A 22,324-nucleotide genomic window follows, 5' to 3' on the forward strand; every position below is an offset into this window, starting at 1 on the left:
AAGTCGGCACGTCAGACTGGAAAATAACCGAAGCAACACGCCGCAAAAGCCGACGGAGACGCCAACTACTCCGGACCTTCTGCGCATGCGTGCAAAGTAGTACCCCTCCTGACCATCGGTGGCGATAGTGACTGCGTAGCCTTTGACAGTGATGTTGAATAACCGCGGTTTTTCGTGAATAAGTGGTGAATTCGTTTTTATGTTCTTCTGTCCACCCAGACATCATGTTCATTGAGGAAATTTGAAAAATGAGCAAAGTTGATTTAGTTCTTGAGGAATAGTTTCAAACGTCCGCCTTCGTCACTTCCCATTCTTGTCCGGTGCACTGATTCGCTAACCAATCACAGTGATCATTTGCCCTGACAGCCCGACCTGTTTGGACTTGTTGATTTGGCCGAACACGCCTCCCCAACGACAGCTCCAACTTTACGACGTTGTGCGCTACACACCAAATTGACGGCGTGTTCCAACGGCCGACAGGATTGGTGAGTAGAGTCCTTAAAGTTGACGATGACACTAGCGAAGCGAGAGGAGAGGTGCAGGGGCGCTGCCCCCCTGAAATTTGCTTGCCCCCCCCAGGTCCCAGGCCAGATGATTGATTTTTGGATGTATTCAGATTTTTTCTTTCCTCCTGTGGGAGTTTTCTTTTCCACATCAACTTGTGTCAGAATGACAGAGAAGGAAAGGAACAGCTCCCAAAACAAACCATATCAAACATGGAGAAGGAAGAGTAATGCCATGCAAATGGAATGGGCTCAAGGGTGAATTTTGTGGCAAAATCCTCCGCAGATGATGAAACAATGTAAAAAAAAAAAAAGACACACCAGGAAATAGAGGGAGCTAAAACCAACAGCGGTTTGACTCAGTGATTGCGATCTTGGGAACTTTGAACGCCTAAAAAGCACGCACATGGAGTACGTGAAGCAGGACACATTCACTGCCTCACACATGGCTTTATTTTACGTGGGCTGTTTGGTGTTGCCGGCTACCAGAATGATTCACTGTGTCTTGTGCCAGGCTAAAAACCACTAGCTTCTGGCGTTGCAAATTTGACTTTCAAATGTTTTTTTTACACATACAAGCATGGGACATTTTTTGGAGAAGGTTAGGAAATGACCTTTCACGTCTAAAGCGCTTTTTTTCTGCTATCAGAAATTGTACTGATGATGCAGCGTTAGGAGCAGGTGTGGGGTGGCAATATGAGCAAAAAAAAATAAAATAAAATCAGATGTGTCAAGTTATAAAAGTTGGTGTTGCATATTTGCTCATTTTTTACTGAAGTACATTTCCGAGTCTGTACTTTTTTTTTCTTTCACTCAAGTAAATTAAAATCAGTAAGAGAAGGCCTGCATGGCAAAGCATCTCCAGTGAGGAAACTCAGACTCAACTCCATTGTGGCATTGTCTAAAGAAAATCATCGAATAATTATGAAATTAATTGTACATGACTGAAGCACACGAAGACAGCGAAAATAAATCCACTGTAATGAGATCAGACTCATCCACATACAGCGATTATTAAGCAACGGCAAGTGTTTCCCCAAATACGTTGTCGTCTTTGCAAGCAACTTGATTTAATTCCGCCATTAATGACACAAATCTAAGACATGGCGGTGTACTTAATGAGCCAGTAATTAATCAATTATGGCATTTATGAGATCATGCAAGTGGCCAGCGTCTGACGCTTGGAGGGATCATTTCCCGACTCTGAAAATTGAGTCAGCGTCAAAGTGTCGTGCCTGCCGCGTCTTATTACTGGCTGAGAGCAGGGCCCATCCCAGCTGCATAATTCCATCTGGGCTAAATATTTATACAGGGGTGGAGGGTGGAGAGGAGGGGGAGACGGGGGCGGAGGAGGAGGGGGGCGGCTACATCACTTAGCCACAACACATTCATTCACATAAGGAGAGAGGCTTGCAGGACAAGTTAGTGTGAGAAGGTTAGTCGGAGGAACATCAATTCTATCCCTTGCCGTGACTTTTTTTTGTTGTTGTTTTTTTGGGGGGGGAAGTAAAGCAGAAGATGAAGAGCTTTGTGGTGTTTGCTGTTATTATCACTTTGTGTCAGATTGGGACGAACACCGTCAGTGGTAAGTGGATTTGGGATTAGGAATTGATGGGGTTTTTTTTTAATCCCTTTATTGAAAATGTCCATGAAAAATAGCATCACTTATTAAAAAGTGCAAAACTGATGCAAGAAGTGATTTGATACGCGTTGACAAGGAAGAGCTGAATTTCACAAAATTTTGAGTTAGTATTTCTATATCTTTCAGGTGCATAATTTATTGGAAAATGTATTTCATTCATGCTGAGTGAGTCAATTCATGGTTCGGTTCGATTCAATTCGATACACAAGGGTTCGATTCGGTTTTTGATTCATGATTCACTTTGATTGACTTTCGATTCCATCAAGGATTTCACACAGATTTAGGTGTGGAATGCATTCTCAGAAGAACCAATGGTGCAATTACTACAGTTAGTAAAAATATTCATATTTGCATAAAAAATTTAAGCCAATGCAGTTTGATTAATCATGTACCTTTTATTTAACGTGACCTGATCAAAACCATAAATATATCTGCCTTCATGCTTCTTGGCGCTGACGTCACTCCTTCCACTGTTTAGTTTTGAGACGCTACTTTTGCATCGTGACAAGATCTCACGTGATGGGTGAAGTCATGTCAATTTACGGGAAAAAAGACATTATTGAAAGTATCGATATATCGTTTTATGAATTGATATCGGGCTATAAAAAGGAGAATTGTTTAAAATTGATCTGTCATTTTTTTTTAAACCCAGCCCTAGATTTGATATTTATATTTATCTTATGAGTAGTATAATTGTCATTATATTTGCAATTACAGAACAATATATTTTAATCCGTTTGTGCGGGTCAAAAGCAAAAGTGGACCCAAAAATCAGTTCAAGACAATAAAGCTATTTTATGATCATTTGTCCAGGGGCTTTTCCTTGGAATCTACTTACCTACCGAACCTAATTTAACTACCTAGCTAATCTATCGATTTACCCTTACCTCAGTAATGTACTGCACTTATCCATCTTACCGACCTACATACGTACCGGTGTACTTGGTCCATTTTTTTCACCCAGCTGTTTTTAGAGTACGTTATATGTTGTTCTATCTGTCTGACTCATCATTTGTGATTTTTGCAGCGGGGATGTGCTGGCTTCAGCAGAGCCAGCGGTGCGACATGGTGCTGATGAGAGGGGTCACCAAAGAGGAGTGCTGCGCGGGAGGCCGGCTGGACACGGCGTGGTCCAACACCAGCCTGCCCATGAACGAGGTCAGCCTGCTGGGCTTCCTGGGCATCGTTTCCTGTAAGCCTTGCAAAGGTAACTAAACGCATGAGGAAAGAAAGCAACTTGCCTCACTTTTTATGCTTTCGCTTTTTTTTTTTTTTTATTGCATTGCATATGACAGTGTTATCGCCATCCGTTGTCTATAGTGCTCGCGGTGATTAGTGTAACGGGTAATCCGACGGCCAATCGCAAGGCCAGACAAAATAAACACACTTTGCTCTGCTTTATGATTAAGGATAATTGGAGGTAAACACGTTCAAATTGTCCACAACACGCACACTTGTACAGTATAATGAGATCCAATGGAAAAATTCACATCATTTAGTCGTTATTCATTTCAAGTCAAGTCAAGTCAATTTTATTTGTATAGCCCTTAATCACAGACAGTCTCAAAGGGCTTTACATAGCCACAATCGACATCCCCGATCTTAACCCCCAGGAGGGCAAGGAAAAACTCACAAAACCTCATTAGGGGAAAAGTGAGAAACCTTGAGAAGGGACCACAGATGGGGGAATCCCCCTTCCAGGATGACCAGGCTGCAATGGATGCCAACTGGGCAACATTTGACACATACAATGATGCTATGCAATGATAGATGAGATAATATAAGAGTCAATTGAATGAAGTGCTGCAGGAAGATGACTTCAGTGGAGTGGGTCCTCATCCAGGGCCGTAATATCCATGGCAGCATATCCGAAGATGAGCCTTCGATCTTGTACCGGTCAGTTGGTGTAAATTCAGTACAGCCACTTCCAAGTGAATCGCCATCACCTAATTCGGGGAATTGGGAACAGAAAAGAAAGAACAGAAATAGCAAACAGGCCAACAAGTAGTTCAATGAAGTGCTGAACTATAAGGAAATCAGAAAAGGCGCTGCATGAAGACGACTTCGGCAGAGCAGGTCCCTTCCCGGTTCGTCAGTGCCGTAATCTTCAAAGCATGTCCCCATCACCTAATTCCCAAGCAGGGGAAGGAGGGGGCAGAAAAGAGAAGAAGCGGCAGTAAACAGGCCAACAAATAATTAAATTAGATGCTAAAGTATATAAATAAATTGATCAAATGTCGCGCTGCAGGAAGACGACATCACTGGAACAGGTGCATGCCCAGTTGGTCAATGCCTTAAACTTCCTAGTGGGTCACCGTCACCTAATCCCCCAGCCGGGGGAAAAGGGGGCAGAAAAGAAAACAAAAGAAAAAAAAAGCGGCAGTAAACAGGCCAACAAATATTTCAGCTAAATGCACAAGAGTATAAATGCGTCTTTAATAGTGTTTTGAACATTTCTACTGAGGTGGCGCCTCTAATATCTGAGGGAAGTGCATTCCAAAGCATTGGTGCCCGAATAGAGAACGCTCTAGAACCTGCGGACTTCTTTTTGGCTCGCGGGATCACTAAAAGACCAGCATTTTGTGAGCGAAGGTTTCGGGACGGAACATATGGTACCACGAGGTCAACGAGATAAGAAGGTGCTAAGCCGTGCAATATTTTAAAAGTAAGTAGCAGAACTTTAAAATCACATCTCAAGTGGACCGGAAGCCAATGCAAATTGGCTAATATCGGGGTAATATGATCAAACTTTCTCGTCTTAGTTAAGAGTCTAGCTGCTGCATTTTGAACTAACTGCAGACTTTTAATACTCGACATGGGGAGACCCGAGAGCAAAGCGTTACAATAGTCGAGGCGAGATGTAACAAACGCATGGATTAAGATTTCCGCGTCACACGTTGATAGAATTGGGCGAATTTTAGCAATGTTACGCAGATGAAAAAACGCAGTTCGAGTAATATTTTTAATGTGCATTTGAAAAGACATAGTTGCGTCAAATATAACACCGAGATTTTTTGTTGAATCCTTTTGGATAATATTACATTTATCGATATTCAGAGTGGTGTCTTTGAAAAGGTACCGATGACGCGCTGGTCCAATGATGAGCATCTCGGTTTTATCTGAGTTAAGACGCAAAAAATTGAAAGACATCCATTGTTTAATTTCGGCAAGGCACGCCTCTAATTTATAGCAGTCGCGGGGATTCGTTATATCCAACGGCATGTATAATTGCGTATCATCAGCGTAACAGTGAAAACTAATGTTATATTTCCGTATAATATCACCAAGCGGTAGCATATAGATGCTAAACAATAGAGGTCCAAGTACCGATCCCTGCGGAACTCCACATATGATCTTACAAATATCCGAAGTCGTATTGCCATGAATTACACGGTGCGTCCTCTCCGACAGATACGAATTAAACCAAGAAAGCGCTGAACCTGAAATGCCAACACACGTTTCAAGGCGTTTTAATAATATGTTATGATCAACGGTATCAAAAGCGGCACTAAGATCGAGTAAGAGTAATATTGATGAGGTGTCGGCGTCCATAGCTATGAGAAGATCATTAGTAACTTTAGCAAGGGCCGTCTCAGTAGAGTGGTCGGCTCTAAAACCCGATTGGAAAGGTTCAAATTGATTATTAACAGTCATATATTCATTAAGTTGTTGTGCTACGACTTTTTCAAGAATTTTTGCAATAAACGGAAGATTTGAAACCGGCCTATAGTTGATGAGACTCTCTGGGTCAAGGTTTGGTTGCTTAAGTAACGGTCGGATAACGGCGGTCCTAAAAGCTGCTGGTACTACACCCGTGGTAAGTGATAGATTAATTATATTTAAAACAGACGGTCCTAGGGTCGTAAACAGTTCTTTAATTAGTTTGCCAGGAAGCGGATCGAGCACACAAGTTGTCGGTTTTGCCGCACTAACCAATTTTGTTAGGCTCTCAAGAGATATTTTTTTAAATTGACATAAGGTTATCGGACAGTTATCAGCCCTAATGTCCCTATTAACACAATTTGTCGCGGAATTCGACGGAATTTTAAGAACAGTGTCTTTAATCTCATCACGAATACATTCTATCTTCTGAGTAAAAAATTGCATAAAATCGTGAGCTGAATAGGAAGAGCTATCCGAGGTTGGTCGCTGTTGCGTTAGCATTGCTACGGTATCAAATAAATATTTAGGATTGTTTTTATGTAAGACAATTAATCTAGAATAATAATTAGTTTTGGCTAAATTAAGCGCTTCTTTGTATATTAGTAAACTATCGCACCATGCCTGACGGAAGACCTCAAGTTTGGTCGCACGCCATTTGCGCTCAAGCTTCCTACAAGATCGTTTCAGTACGCGCGTTTCCTCTGTAAACCACGGAGTAAGCCTCTTTGGACGAGTTTTAGTTTTTAAAGGCGCGACGGAGTCAAGCGCATTTAACAAAGCGACATTAAAGTTGTTTGTGAGATCATCAATCGTACCAATATAATTAGGAAACGAAGCAGTTGCTAAAGGGAGTAGCTCAGAGAGCGCAACGATGGTTGAGGAGCTAATGTTACGGCTGCTATAATTTTGATTATGGTCAGAACGATGACAGTGAGCCAAGACTTCAAATTTGATAAAGTAATGGTCAGATATAGCACTGGTATATGGTAATACAATTATTTTTGAAGATGCTAAGCCTCGGGTTAATACCAAATCTAGCGTATTGCCATTTATATGCGTTGCTTCATTTATTATTTGCGTGAAACCAAACATATCAATGATTGTCCGAAACGCTACCGTAAGTGGTTCCGACGGGAGATTCATATGAATGTTGAAGTCGCCCATGATAAGTATATTATCCGCATGAGTTACTAAATCAGCTACGAATTCAGAAAATTCATCTAAAAAGCCGGAGTAAGAGCCAGGTGGACGATAAAGAACGGCAAGATAAAACGGCAGCTCGGCTGAGGATCGCATAATGAGAACTTCAAATGTTTTAAAGGAATTGCTAAAACGAGGACTAAGTTTTAGGTTAGATTCGGAAATGAGGGCTACACCCCCGCCTTTCTTTTGAGGGCGCGCAACATGCGAGCTCACGAAGTTTGGAGGCGAAGCCTCATTTAGCGGTAAAAACTGATTTGGTTTTAACCAGGTCTCGCAAAGACCAATCATGTTAAGATTATGGTCTCTAATAAGGTCATTAACTAACAAGGCTTTCGATGAAAGCGATCTAATATTTAAAAAACCGAGTTTCAGTAAAATAGGTCTATCTAAGTTATTCCGCGCAACAGGACTCCTGGTCATAATATTAAGGAGATTGCCTTGCCTAGGTCCCGGATTGTACCTCGAGCGACTATAAACGCGGCGAGAAATTCTGACGGTCGGAATCCGATAGTTATTTACCAGCTTTCGAGTGCTATTATTTTGAGAGAACGGCTCGTCGTCAATAAAACCGACCGAGGAGGAATGCTTAAACCCATCATGTATTGCCACCTCAGTAGAAATTATATCAGTATGAGATCTACCAGCGTATGGTGTGTAGCGCTCAAATCTAGAAGAAAAGCTATGTGTGTTGTCTAAGTCTAGCATAGCGCTAGTTAGCTCTAGCCTTACAGACTCCATACCCTTCCTTACAGGCTCACTATTCGCCTGCAGCCCGACCTGCTCTAATATGAATAGTCATGGAAGGCTCAAACAATAATCTATGTTTCTAGAAAGAGTGATGGCGCCTTCCCAGTTAGGGTGAAGGCCGTCCATCCTCAGCAGGTCGGGTCGGCCCCAGAAAGAAGGCCAGTTATCTATAAACTGCAGTCCGTGCTCACTACAAAAACTAGCCAGCCACTTATTTAGCGAGAATAATCTACTAAACCTCTCATCATTGCCTCTCGCAGGCAAGGGGCCAGAGACAATTACTCGATGCCGACTCATCTTTCTGGCGAGATCACAAGTCCTTGCTATGTTTTTCTTTGTGATCTCTGATTGCTTCATCCTAGTGTCATTGGAGCCAACGTGTATCACTATATCTGAATAGCTAGCGTTGTTTGCACAGCGCTGGTGTATAGGTGTCTTGCGCGCTAGCTCCATAAGATTAGCTTCTATGTCGGGTGCTCTGGCCCCAGGAATACACATTACTGTGGCTGGATTTTCAAGCTTAATGTTGCGGGTAATGGAGTCACCTATCACTAAGGTGCGGGAGCCATGAGACCGAGGTGGAATGGAACTGCTATGTGTCTTAACAGGCTCACCGCGATTAGCAAGCCGTTTACGGCCAATGCTAACCAGACTAGCAGGTTGGCTACAACCCGTGCTAACAGTCGTGTCCGCCACGTTTACGCTTACCACATTACTCTGCTCTAGCTGGCGGACACGTCCCTCTAGCAGGGAGAGTCTTTCCATGAGAAAGGTGCAAGTGTTGCATGTGGTGGTGCACGAAACCATAGTTGCGTTTACTCGCCCGGTGGATAAAAGCGGAGGAAAAGATGTCGCGCCGAAAGTGACGTCCTGTCGCGCCGAAAGTGACGTCCTCTGGACAATATGGTTATTGCTATGGTTGTAGTTTGTAAGGGTGTAAAACTGCACTACATTATTCTGAGACCTTCTTGTAATATTTTGCAGTTCAATCAGTTATTTTACCTTGGCTGTGTTGTACTGAATAAAGTGTACCGTCTAATAATGAATCAAATACTGTACCGTAAAAAATGATATGTAAGGTATGAATACTTGCAGGTTTGCACTAAAATGAAGAGATCACGGCTAAAAGATTCTGTCATTTTTTTTTGTTTCAGTACAATTAATGGTTTTCCTTGATAGTCCGCACAGAGCTGTATAAGAAGGCATGCAATCAAATTTGGTGAATGATGAACAAAGGTCAAAACAAACTGACCCAAATATTGAAATAACAGAAACACAACAAAGTGTGACAAAGAATTCTTGAGTGTACTTTACAAAACAAAACAGTTGTCAAGTGATTAAAAACAAATGGAAAATTCAATCTGCTAATAAATTACAGCGCTGTTGTACATCCATTGTCATGCTTACATGACAAAGTCGATGAAAACAGAGCAATATTTTATTTGTATTTTTTTCATACAACTCTTGTATTGGATCTCATCACGTTGTGAAGGCGTGCCTAATGTAACCACGTCACCTCCTTGTGAAACGTCTTGCAATTTGCAGCTATTTAACACAATCGAGCTTGGTATGTAGCTTGCTAACAAAATGCAGACATGGATGAGAGAAAGACACACACACACACACACACCCTCACACAGTATGAGGCGCTCCACATAACTCCACCCAACTTTCCTTTGCGCAAATTTCCGTGAGGTTCATCCAGGTTCACACTCGAGTTATGTGGTCATGCTTTTCATCTTGACTTGACACCAAACTCAAGTGTGTGCGTGGGTGTGTGTGTGTGTGTGTGCGTGCATGTTGATACTCCAACATACTGATAAAAGTGCACCTCCCACATGTGTTTCCCGGGCATCACATGATTTCAGGTCATCCTTCCTTCAAATTGGAATGGGAGTAAGAAAACTCTTGGACGATGACCCTTAATGAACACCCTCTTCAAATTCATACGGCGAGGCAATATGTGGAATGTCCAAAGTGTAACATTTAGTGCATGTATTGGATCTTGATACAAATGACGTACTGCATTTTTCGGGGTCCCAGACACTTTGTTTGGTTTCACCATCCATCCATTCATTCGCCGTGCCGCCCTTGGTTTCTCCAGTTGACACGTCCATGTTGAAAAGACGGCCAACCAAACAGAATGTTTGCTATTTTGGTTTGAAGCAGACAAAATTTCGATCTTCCAAATTTGAAGGTATACCAGAACGATGATAAATTGGATAATGATAAACTCTGCTGTCAATATGGTGTGTGGACAGGCGTAGAAGTTTAATCATTAAAAAAATAAAATAAAAAAAGCTTTACAGGCTCGGGGTGCAGGAGCCCGCTCATTGAATTTTCAATTCAATATGCGGAATAACAAAACCTCAAATTTTGCGTCGCTCTCCTGTCTAGTAGACATGCCTTGAATTTTGTTTAAAAAAAATCTCTCGGCAAGTTTGTTTTTGAACAACACCTGGAAAGTTCTCACCAAAATGCAAGACTGCCTGAGTTGTTTTAAGTGAGTCTTTTTTGTGGGACTTCTTATGGTGGACAAGTCTACTAATATTTCATGTTTCATTTGTAAAACACTTCAATGGCTATTTTTTATATCTACCAACTGAAATGCAAAAATTGTGATTTACAGAATACCAGCAAAGAAAAAAAAATCAATTTCAAGAGGACTTTTGTGCACACACCCACCCTAGTAAAATTAAAAAATCAATTAAATCCACAAGTTACATACTGTACAATAATAAAATAGTTCAAACTTTGTTTCTTATTTCTCATCATTTTAGGTTGACCTTTCGAGGACTTTGTAAAACCTGAGCTGGGCCCTGATAAGAAGGTTCACCTCACAGGTCCTGGGAACAAATAGGCCTTTTTCTTTTTTCGCTGTGGACTCTGCTCCGCTTAAAATTACACTTCCAACCGAGCACCGTCAATGTAGCTCATCTTCTTTGTCTCTCGGGACGTAAAACTTTCCGCAAAAGTCATTTGAACTCCTCCGACTGTGCCGCTCCACCCTCTCCACCTCGCCTCGGCGGGAGCTTAGGCCGCGTCTACGTGCAGCCGCTTCACATTGGATGTGTTATGAAAACACACCAGGCCCGCATTCCATCAGGCACGACGCCCCCCGTGCGTACCTCTCGCCGAATGTGACATGCTTATTGTAAACATCAGGCGAGGTTAAAACAAGGGAAATCACCTTCAGACTCAGAAAAGATGAGACCTGAAAAATCTATGGAACTCTAAATAACAGGGATTTGCAACTTAAATGATGGAGGAGGAAACAATGTTTCTGAAAAAACGAATTTTGTGCATTTTTTTCCCCTCAAAACCAACTCACGCTATAATAAATAATAACACTGAGGTTTTATGTTTGTCCTCCGTGTCGTTTTAAATCTGCAAACAAATTATTAGTTACAGTATAGGGCAGTATAAGGGTGCAAATATGCAATGTCTGCCATCTAGTGGTGAATGGTTGTATTACAAACAAAAACAATAAATTCATCAAGTGGCCCCTCAACTTCTGTTCTGGCCACATGTCGCCAGTTGCCCATCCTTGCCCTAGTCAACTATTTTCCTGCTACCTAACTTTGTACTTTGCTACTTGCCACCTCGAAGTAACTCTGTACATCTGACAACCGTTTCTTTGGCAGAGACATGTGAGGGTGTGAAGTGCGGCGTCGGGAAAGTTTGCAAGATGAAGATGGGGAGGCCGCAGTGTGTGTGCGCTCCAGACTGCTCGCACATCGGACGTAGGCACGCCGTTTGCGGCAGCGACGGAAGGTCGTACAAGGACGAGTGCATCCTGCTCTTGGCCCGCTGCATGGGACACCCTGACCTGGAGGTCATGTACCAGGGGGAGTGCAAAAGTAAGCCTTTGACCTTTAAGCCAGTTCGCCCTGGGTTGCAAAATTTTGAGGGTAGTGTTAATAGGCGCAAAAGTATCGGAGTTATATTAAAATGTGAGAACACCAAAAAAAAAGTCAAAAATGCTGAGCTTGCAATTAATTCATTACCTGTTTGTCCAAAAACACCCGGGAAGAGGACCTTGTAAAATATTCGCATAGTAAATCCCGATGACGTGTTTTTACAGAGTCGTGCTCCAACGTAGTGTGTCCGGGAACGCACACCTGCGTGACGGACCAGACCAACAGCGCCCACTGCGTCATGTGCCGAACCACGCCCTGCCCGAAACCGCTGCCCTCCGAGCAGCCCATCTGCGGTAACGACAACATCACGTACCCCAGCGCCTGCCACCTCCGCCGCGCCACCTGCTTCTTGGGCCGATCCATTGGAGTCCGCCACTACGGCCACTGCAACAGTACTGAAACCTCAAAATGTATTCACTTCTCAAATGGCTCCCTTATCTCATCGTCACTCTTCTCTTTGCAGGTCCTCCAAGGAAAGCGCACGTGTTCCACGGCAGCGAAGAAAACGCCGTCTAGACGTCGACCGACGCAACACAAGCTAACCTCTGTTGTATTTGTGACAATCATTCCTCAGTTGTGTGCACAATTTATTTGATATGGAAGCAGTGGCTTGGCATGGGGGAAGGTGGTCGCCCTGGGGTGAAAATTTGGAGGGGTGCAAAATTTCCCCAAAAATGTTCTAGTATTGCTGATCATTTAGTCCTTTGTTTCGGTTTAGCCTGCTAATCTTTCATGGAAAATATATTGACGTAAATTGAATAGTGTAATGTGCCATGCCACGGAAAATGTATTTTAAAAACATGTTGTAGTTGTAGTGGTGGTTAAAGCAAATTGATTGAGGGGTACCCTATTTTTGGACTATAAGTTGCTCCGTAGTATAAGTTAAAAAAAAAAGTGGTGGTATTATAATGATATCATTATAATGCACCAAAACTATTTGCCAACCGCCAAAAGAAAGTCGACATCATTAGGGAACGAGGATTTTGGGCGCCAGTCCAAGATCTAATTTTAATATATATACGGTGCACCTGAGTATAAGTCGCAGGACCAGCCAAACTGTAAAAAAAAGTGCAACTTATAGTCCGAAAATTACAGTCGTTGTAGTCATCATCAAAATGATGGCTTACCCCTCAATCTGTCAATATGAGCTCTTTTAAAATCGATTTTTCTTTCTGTCATAGTCAAATGGTCTGCATATAATTCATATCGTAATAGTTGTAAGTTCAAGAGACCAACGGGAATTAATTGTATTCCTTCTATTTTTTTTAATTGGATAATTTTTATTCGTAATCGTAATTGGCATCAGCCTAAATATCGGTATGGCCTTTGTCAAAATGTGCAAGAAACACGCCATTGAACCAGTGACCACGTGGAAGAGGAAGTGAGTGGGTCTTCAAAAAGCTGAAACAGTCATATCAAAATGAGTGAGTATTATGGTATGGAGACGTTGACCTCATGTGGGTGAGGAGCCAAATTATAAAAAAAAAAATGTAGCAGTTGTGGTCATTTTTTTTTTTTTTACAAAAAAAAAAAAACAATATTCACAATTGCAAGTGGCTTGACCATTTCGAATGGCTTGCTTCCACTTGGCCGACATGTTGGACTTCACATTCAAAAGGCTAGAAAAGAGGTGTCGTGCACCCGTTGATGGTTGCAGGGCAAAATGCAACCCAAGCTACGCCACTGTGCTTTGAAAAGCTGTATTGAAAAAGTTAGTTAGGGGCAGATGAACACATCAAGAGAGACAGAACGCCGCGAGAGACGTGTTCATATTGTAAATAGAGTACCGCAATTATTTATTGGAGAAGGTATCAATCACTATTTATGATTTTTATCCCAAATAACCAAGCCGTGTATCCTTGGGAAAGCTGACGCAAAACTATATTTATTGTGCTTTGTTTTGATTCTGTGCCACATTTTCACGACTTGGTTTTATGACAAACAGTCTTTTGCTCATTAAGTGGATGGGGTAAAATCTAGGGCCGCCGGGTGGAAAGCTAAGACCAAGTTTATATCTTTGGTCATTTCAAAGCTGCACTGTGAGTGATAAAGTTGTTTAGTGTGTTTCATTAAGTTCGCGACGCATGTGCCTGTAAAGCATTTCATGTTGACACCAACAACTATGGAAAGTCATTTTGAGTATGCATTCGCTATCGGTGGCATCCAGCATTGTATTTTGTTTTCACTTGTAAGGCAAATCAGTCGTAGAATGACTTTGTCTTACTAGTGAGGGCAAAGAAAACTCTTTTCCAGGGATCTCAAGGTGGAAATCAAGGGTATCCAATGAATTTTCAAATGGCTTTCCACAAACAACCCGCTTCCAAACATTCCTCACATTGAACTGTTCTTGTTTTTTTTTTCCCCCCAACAATACCTCCTCTGTGAAACACTCGCCTTTTGTTTTTGTTTTATTTTGTAAATACAAGCTTTTGTAGGACACGCTCTGCACTTTTTTTTTTTTTTTTTTTTGCTTGCATCAATTTGACCAGAATTCCCCCAAAAGAATGTAGCGGAGAAGATCAAATTAGTCTCGGAATGGACCTCAGTAGCCAACACTTGATGTCGCGCCATCAGAGGTGAGTCACGTCTGTGTCGTGTTGACGGCCCCAATGAACTCCGTGAAACACGCGGACTCCTTATGTGTCTGTACATGTGTGTGTAACCTACTGTGAAAAACTCAGTAATAAATGCATCCTATTTTTGTACTGCCGTTTCCATAACATAAAGTTATTACTATAAGACTTGCTCATTGCTCTTTTGTTCAGTGGAGTTGATCTCACTTGCTCCCAAATGTGCCTAAAAAATCCCTACTAAGTAGAAGTAGAGATAGATGTAAAATACACATTCATATCAGATTCACTTAAGACTCGGAATACTTCCCACGCAAGCTAGCCCCAAGAACTCCTAGCCTTAAAAGATGATTGTCCACCTGGCTGACAACTTTATGGGGAGGCCTGAATTCTGTGGGCACAGGAAGGCCAACCGCATTAAAGGTCCAACTTCCTGATTCACTGTACCAGCTAGCTAGCGTTAAGCTAACCTAAGTGTCTCGCTGATCTAGCGTCATGCTAGCACAGCGTCAAATGCTAATGGTGAAACAATGATAAAGGTGTGGATTCACGTCACCTCCAATTCGTGCTCAGTTCTAGTCACGACCCACAGTTTGAGAATTTTGATCGACTAACAGCTTCAACCTTTGGCTCACCGCCTTCTTCACCACGATAGGTTTCTCCTGACTGCAGGTTCTACACCTGTCCATGTCCCAGTCCTTCCTTGCTTCCCTCGTAAACAAGATCCCAAGATACTGCAACTCCACTTGGGGAAAGATCTCATCCTTAACCTGGAGCGAGCATTCCACCCTTTGGCCATGGCCGCCCATTTGGATGTGCTGGTTCTCGTACCCGACGCTTCATACTTGGTTGCTGTTCTGGCAGGAGTTGAAGATCACACGTCAATGAAATCAAGATAAGGGCTGAAAGCTAACCGGCTAAACATATTGGCGGTCCAACGACCACCGGCACAGTCGGTCCAATCACTCGAAGCGGTCCATGGAGGGTCCAGCCACCTGACTCACTCAATTGGAGGCCCAAGAACTCGACCCAGAGGTGTCAAAGTGACCTTCCCCACCAAATTTGCTCCACAGATTAGAATGAAGCTGACTGCTTTGGAATCCTCCCAAAACATTTCAAGTTGCCACTGTTAGCAACTCCTAAAGCAGCCTTGTTGTTTAGCATATAGCAACATCTGGTTCAACTTTTTCCAGAATGGCCCGTTTATATATTACTGCTGCGACACATTTTAAATGACTCATTTTTGCACATCAAAGCGATGCCCACGCGAGCATACATGCTGTGCAGGAACACGCACTGCTTTTTTTTTTTTTTTTTTTTTTAATTTTTAACGGTTTTGGCTGTTCCAATTTAACGAGCTGGACGGGAAAATAACTCTTGTTTTTGATCGCATCTTGTTATTAGGCATCCAGATGTGGCCATCACTTGACCTTCTGTAAACGGGTAAACACAAACACGTGGTTATGTAGGATACCAACTGCACGGCAAATTCATTAAGCGACTACACTGGGATGTTGGAATTACACGTTGTCACGCAGATGCTGAAAATAAATGTTCCGTCATGAGCCGAGATACCATCGCCTGTAACACTTCAGAAATCATTTAATTATTTTTGTCAGCATGCGAGCGTCACGTGACCAAACTCAGAAAACAGGTGTGTCTTGATTCATTTTTACCTCTGGCCTGCGCGACTGTGATGTCATTTTCAGTTGACAGAAAGTCGCAAACGATTTTGCTGCTGAATTCATGTTCCACAAATGTGGTATTAATCAGAATGCCATGTTTAGATTAGTTATCGCGCAATGAACATTATTGTAACCATCATTTTTTTTTTTTTGACGATCATTCTTTTATTTGACTTCTAAATTTTGCCACTCAAGTTTGAAACAAAAAAATTATCTATTTTTAATTAGGTAATATTTTCGGGGTTAATGACAAACTTGCTGCGCAGGGGTCCGCAGGTTACCACGTCTGCCTCACAGTACAGAGGTGCCGGGTTCAATTCCGGCTCCGGCTTTTCTGAGTGTGGAGTTTGATGTTGTCCCCGTGCCTGCGTGGGTTTTCTCCGGGTACTCCGGTTTCCTCCCACATTCCAAAAACATGCATGGTAGGTTGATTGAACACTCAAAATTGGCCCTAGGTGTGAGCGTGAATGGTTATATTTCTCTGTCTGCCCTGCAATTGGCTTGCAACCAGTTCAGGGTGAACCCCGCCTACTACCCGAATCGGCTGCAGCACTCTTCGACCCTTGCGAGAAGTGGCTTAGATAATGGATGGATGGATATTTTGTTACTGACAAACCCATGCTTCATTCTTCAGCCTATTCATCAGTAATAGAGTGAGCAAGAGTGGAAATGTTAATATTTATGTCAATTTATGTTTCATGTGAATTTTTTTTACACCTAAAATTTCTGGTTAGAGCAGGGCAAACTACGGCCCGGGGGCCACATGCGGCCCATTAAACGTTTTAATCCGGCCCGCCAAACTTGAGAAAAATTAAATGAATAAATCTTGTTAATGTTCTATTTTTTTAAGTACTGTGTTTTTTCAAAGACATAAATATTGTTGTAATGCTTTTGTTCACTTTCATTTCAAATTAAATGTATTTTTTTTTTCGACGATGAGGTGAGGTTACCGAAACACTCCATCCATCTGCTCCTGGTCCGGCGCTTCTGTCAAATTTTAGAACCCATTGTGGCCCGCCAATCAAAAAGTTTGCCCACGCTTGGGTTAGAGGGTCACTGTACTCATGCTAAAAAATTTTTTTTAAAAAAGGTTAGTCTGGAGTCCTGCATATACAAACTGTTGTCAGTCTTACACAGTGACAAAAATATCTGAATGGTGTCCATGTTCCAACATTTATGGACCTGATTGTTCTGTACAACCCAAGTCTAAGTTTTTTTCTTTTTTGCATCATTTGCCAATAATCCTTTTTATTTAATCCTAATTAAGTCACCTGTGAGAGAGGACAAATCCAGTGACTGCTGAAAAGAGTTGTCCAGAGAAGATGACGGAGCCTCCTTGTTCCCCCGTGACGCCCATTCCGGAGGCTGCTCATCATGCCGTGACATGTCAACGACATCCACATGGGATCCTCGGCAACTCCTGCAGATCCCCCCCCCCTCCCGCTTCCAGTAAGTCAGACAGAGAGCATCAAGATCACAAATGAGCATGTGATGAAAGTGGGCCCTGTAGACCACCCACTCGCCGGAGAAAGAAGCGTCACCGCATTGTAAACACCCCACAGCTGAAACTAATACATATCAGAGCGGGCCTCGCCGTCGCCGTGTATCTGCAAGCAGACACCATTTTCCAAGGTCATAAAAATAAATCCGTATTCTTACACGTCAGCCCACGGCGCACGCATGCAAGCTTTTGGGAGTTCATGGAATTGTTTTTCCCTTCTTGTGGTGGATAATTTTAATTTCTCAGAATTATTATTATTTTTTTTTTAAGATGACGTTACTCTAAGCAGTGGAACCTCTAAGGTTGGACTAAATTGGTTGACCAATTTCTTATTTTGGGAAAAAAAAAGCAAGAAAAGTCCTAAGGGGACTTTATTTCCCCATTCCGTTTCATTGCTATTTGCACACAAAAAAAAAGATGCGGAAAAATTAACTTTCTTCTCCCAATTCCTTCCATGTAACAGAAGAGCAGCAACACAAAAAAATACATTACGATTGAAAGAAAAAAATGTGGAAAACATCCCATTAACTTTGTGTCTGCATTGGTGCAGTTTGCTTTAAGAAGAAAGTGAGCCGAGTTTGTTAGTCCCATTTTATGCTGGTACCGTTCAAGAACAACAACAGAAAAAAAATCGTTGGAAAAATGTGTACAATATTTTGTTGGTGCTCTTCATACAAAACAACGATAAGTTGGGTCAACATCGGAAATTCCAGGTCATTTTCAGTAAAAAAAATAAAAATAAAAAAAAATCCCAACTTGACTTGCTGGATTGCTTGATTTCAGAAATTCCAAGTTGGTCCTGAACAAAAGGCCGAAAAATTGTCAGGTCGACGTTTTAAAAATAGATTGTCTAAAACAATTGTCCTCCCCCCTTTGGCCGATGCTGTTTCTAAACACAAAAGAAAAATGTTGGGTCGCATTTGTTAATAAAGGTGTAACGAAGCGGGTCCGACTTCTATCTTAGTGCCATTTGGACAAAACGGCAAAGGAAAAAGGTGAAAAATTGAAACGTGGCACAATTCTGACAATTGGTCACTTTCTGGTGAATCGCGACCATTACCTCGTAACAAAGCTCCACTCACATGGAAAGTCATTGCTTAAATTGCGGTTTGGAACGTAACTATAAACCACGTTCATAATTTTCATCTTGTTGTTTTTTTTCTGCCTAAAAAACAGGCCACCACCCTCTTTTATTTACAAGCTTTGGCCCAAAACCTTGCTTGTATTTAGTGGAACGTGGGAATCGTTTTTTTTTTTTTTTTGCTTACTTTGTAATCAGGCCTTGTTTTTCCCAAACTTTTCCAGCTCAAGGCCCAAGTACAAACCCCAATTCCAATAAAGTTGCGACATTGGGTAAGACAAATAAAATCAGAACCCGATGATTTGCAAATCCTTTTTAACCTGTAATTCAATTGAGTCCACTACAAAGACAAGATACTTCAGGTTGAGAGTGGGAAAGTTGCGTCATGGCTCAAATAAAAAAATTCAATTAAAAAAAAGGGAAAAAAAAAAACGCTTGTTTGGAACTCCCTTTATTGGAAACTGATGAGTGTCATAATTGGCTATGAATGGAGCATACCCGAAAGGCGCGGTTGTTCAAAAGCAAGGATAGAGTGAGGTTTACCACTTTGTAACATTTTCCAACATACATTTGCAAGTACTTTGGGGGATTTCATTATCTACCGTCATTACGTAAGCGTGTAAAAGCAAAACTGAATTACCGTGACCTTTGATCTCTCAGATGGCACTGGATTAAGAAAAAAAAAACGGTATGATTGCGTAAAGAGTTCAGGAACACTTCAGAAAACCGTTGTCACTTAACAGTTTGTCTTGAAATGCAAGTTAAAACTAACTTGGAAAAAGTAAAAGCCAGAAAGGACTGACACAAAGTGGAAAAGTGTGCTGTGGTCTGACGAGTCCAAATTTCTTACCAAAAAATATGGGGTGCATTATGAAGCGTAAAAAAAAAAAAAAATGATAATGGAGATTAAGCCAGAGAGCTGCAACTTTCTTCCGTGTTAATCCGTACATGTCCACAGCTTGTTTCAATTGGTTAGCGCTTCAGCTCATGTTTTATTAAACCTGTCAGGAGCAGCAATGATTTCAGGAGGAGCACATCATTTTATTATCTCGCGTGCATGACGCTCGACTGCCTATTGGCTCCCAGTGAAAAATTAAAGTGAATGTAATGAAATCCGCATGCACGCTTGAGTAGATTGCATGTAGCGCAAGCACACAGAGGGATTACAACCACACACTTGTATAAGAAAGCTAAACACACACACACACACACACACACACACCCACACACACAATTGATGGCAAAGATATTAGCCTCGAAAGGCCAGAAGGGAATCATTTACACATTCCTCTTAGTTCTTATTTCTTGTTGTTTTGGCCGTTTTCCCTTCCACGTACTTGCACTATTTTCCAGAGTGAAGTTTGATAGGCCTGATAAACAATAAATTATTTAAAATGCAAAAGTGATGAGGTTTGTGGTTGTCGCAAGTGCGTAAAGCTGTGACCAGTTGTGATAAAACATGGAATTATATTGATCTGAACTTGCTTTTAACCATAACGGAGCCGATATTTTATGAACCTTCCTATTAGGTTGGTTTCCCAGGAACGGCAATATATTTTTTTTTCCTGGGTCAGTTTGATGTGAGCTGTGTTTAATTCAGCGTGTGAATGCAAATAATAATAATCAATAAGCAGAGCCATTTGAGTTCTCTGTTGATCGCTGTCGGAAGGCACCACAATAAGGCTAATCGCGCACATATGGGACATCTCGATTTTGATAGCTGCTCTGGCCACGTCATCCCAAACAATGTACAGTAGTCCCGTACTTGGAACACATGACGTTTCTGTTTGTGCTTACGTGTGCGATCCACAACACTGGTGACACAATGTCAGACAAAAAGTAGATCTGGCAGAACAGAAAGTCTTACTCAAGTGGATTTCAAAACAATTGACGCATGAAAGAGGCCCAGGAAGTTCCAGCCAGCGGGCGGCTGTTTTTGCTGTATGCGTGTGTGTGGGGGGGGGTGCGCGCGTGTGTGTGTGTGTCTCCTCATGTGCAGGTGTTTTAAGTCTATGTTCAATAAGTGTTTAGAAACTTTGGGAGAGCCTTGCAGCGCCACTTTCTGTCCTTGGCAGGAGCCATTTATTGGCTTTCAAGAGTAAACTATGCGGCAAAAAAAAGTTTCAAGTATTGAGAGCCTTGTTCGTCCACCATAAGGACTAAACGCATCAATTGTCGTCACATTAATGTTAAACACTGAACTGCTTTGTGACTCATGCGAGTTACTCAGTACAGACAGTTCGCAATGAACCACATGCTGCTACACCCAGACAAAAGACATTATTTTCTGATGCCATATCAAACAGATGCTCAGGTGAAGTTCCATTACAGACGAATGTATCGTTGTCCCGTCCACCTCTTCACTCATCCTAGAAGAAATTGCACAACCGACTCAAGGAATGCATTTGAGCCAAGCGCCATCAATGTATATCTAAACCCGATCGATTCAAGTTTACAAAATCGATTAGATTTGATACACATGGGCCCAATTCGATTCGCTTTTCGATTCACGATTCATTTTGCTTGATATACGATTCAATCAGGGATTTCACGCAGTTCTGATTTTACTTTGGTATGGAAGGCATTCTCAGAAGAACCAATGTTGCAATTAGTACAAACTGCTTGTTGTAAAAATAGGAATATTTACATTAAGAACTGAAGCCACTGCCGTTGCATCAATCATGACATTATTAAAAGAATCGATATCAGACTTGGAAAAGGAAATATATAAACCTTACAGATCCTATATTGGATGTAAATCCCAAATATCGGAATTCTCACAGTGAAATGCAACAGTAAAGGGTGTGAAAAATTCCCACGGTATGTTAGTTGTTTTGTGTGGCTCACATGACCGGCGACTGACCCGCAGTCACTCCCCGGCCACATTTGGATGGCTGCGATGAGCGTTGGACTGGAAGGCTGGTGACGCACCGGGGCACAAAGAGACAATAGATGACCTCAGACGGGCAGACATAGCAAACCTCCGTGCTATCAGACCTTCTCTAATCTGGACCCATGGGACAGACAGGTTGCTTCTGCTCCCACATGGACCCCGCAGACACAACAGCAGAAGCGCTAGACACGACATCCACAGCCTTGCACCGGAGGAAACGGCCACTCTTAATCTACAGTCATCTGCACTGTGTTTTGTTTTCATTCTCACAACAGTTTAGTTTACATTTGGGAAATAATCAGGAGACATGAGATTCTCAGTTGTCATAGTAATGCTTCAATAGGTGAACGTCGACCAACTATTACTTTACTTATAGGTTTACCAGTACAACTTTTACAGGAAGCACAATGGTTTTTTTTTTTTTCTTTTCCTAATCTGTTTAGTCTTCTTGCCCTCACACGTGGATTTTACTTGCTTTTCCCAAATTTGTGTTGGTTTTGTCCAGATACTCTAGCGACGTCTCACATTTTCAAAAAAGTATTCGTTTTCTCATTGATTGTGAGTGTGAATGTCTGTGGCTTATGATTGACAGGCGACCAGTCTAGGGTGTCGCCCAAAGTCATCTGGAATGGGATCGAGCTCACTGTGAAGGAAAATGGATGAAAAAAATGGGTGGTAAGTGTATTGATCCCACACTTTAAACTGTTTACCGCTGACCCCATTTCAACTCATTTGCTAACCAAAACAGCAGCACCGTCTGAGACAAATATACAGTAATTTCAATTAATTTAAGTGTGGAAGCATACTGCCATGAAATAAACCAGTTTGGTATTGATGAGTGTACATTACGTGGAGGCAAACATGAGTTTGTTGAGTAAACAACTCAAAAGCTACTCTTTTTGTCATCGTGATCAGC

The 22,324-nt window shown here is 41.9% G+C and overlaps 1 protein-coding gene across 2 annotated transcripts; it reads left to right on the forward strand.

Moving 5' to 3' along the window:
* The first annotated feature begins 225 nt into the window (after positions 1-225).
* fstl3 (follistatin-like 3 (secreted glycoprotein)) lies at positions 226-14,417 on the forward strand. Of its 2 annotated transcripts, none has more exons than XM_088312922.1 (5): positions 226-485; positions 3,173-3,352; positions 11,403-11,618; positions 11,843-12,070; positions 12,142-14,417. In XM_088312922.1, exons 2-5 carry the CDS (start codon positions 3,178-3,180, stop codon positions 12,192-12,194), a joined length of 672 nt encoding a protein of 223 aa, XP_088169048.1. In that variant the 5' UTR covers positions 226-485; positions 3,173-3,177; the 3' UTR covers positions 12,195-14,417. The 2 variants fall into 2 exon arrangements, with proteins under 2 accessions (XP_088169048.1, XP_088169047.1); XM_088312921.1 differs by lacking the exon at positions 226-485 and adding an exon at positions 1,911-2,088.
* The last annotated feature ends 7,907 nt before the right edge of the window (positions 14,418-22,324 follow it).

The sequence above is a fragment of the Idiotropiscis lumnitzeri genome, chromosome 13, assembly GCF_059441095.1.
Source record: "Idiotropiscis lumnitzeri isolate Australia: NSW breed Sydney's pygmy pipehorse chromosome 13, RoL_Ilum_1.0, whole genome shotgun sequence".
Taxonomy (NCBI): domain Eukaryota; kingdom Metazoa; phylum Chordata; class Actinopteri; order Syngnathiformes; family Syngnathidae; genus Idiotropiscis; species Idiotropiscis lumnitzeri.

Bases quoted from the DNA above. Each gene is read 5' to 3' on its own strand.
- fstl3 (XM_088312921.1), top strand. From the start codon at position 2,022: ATGAAGAGCTTTGTGGTGTTTGCTGTTATTATCACTTTGTGTCAGATT. The intron at 3,353-11,402 runs GTAACTAAACGC...TTTCTTTGGCAG, and splicing joins TTCCTGTAAGCCTTGCAAAG to AGACATGTGAGGGTGTGAAG. The intron at 12,071-12,141 runs GTACTGAAACCT...TTCTCTTTGCAG, and splicing joins CCACTACGGCCACTGCAACA to GTCCTCCAAGGAAAGCGCAC.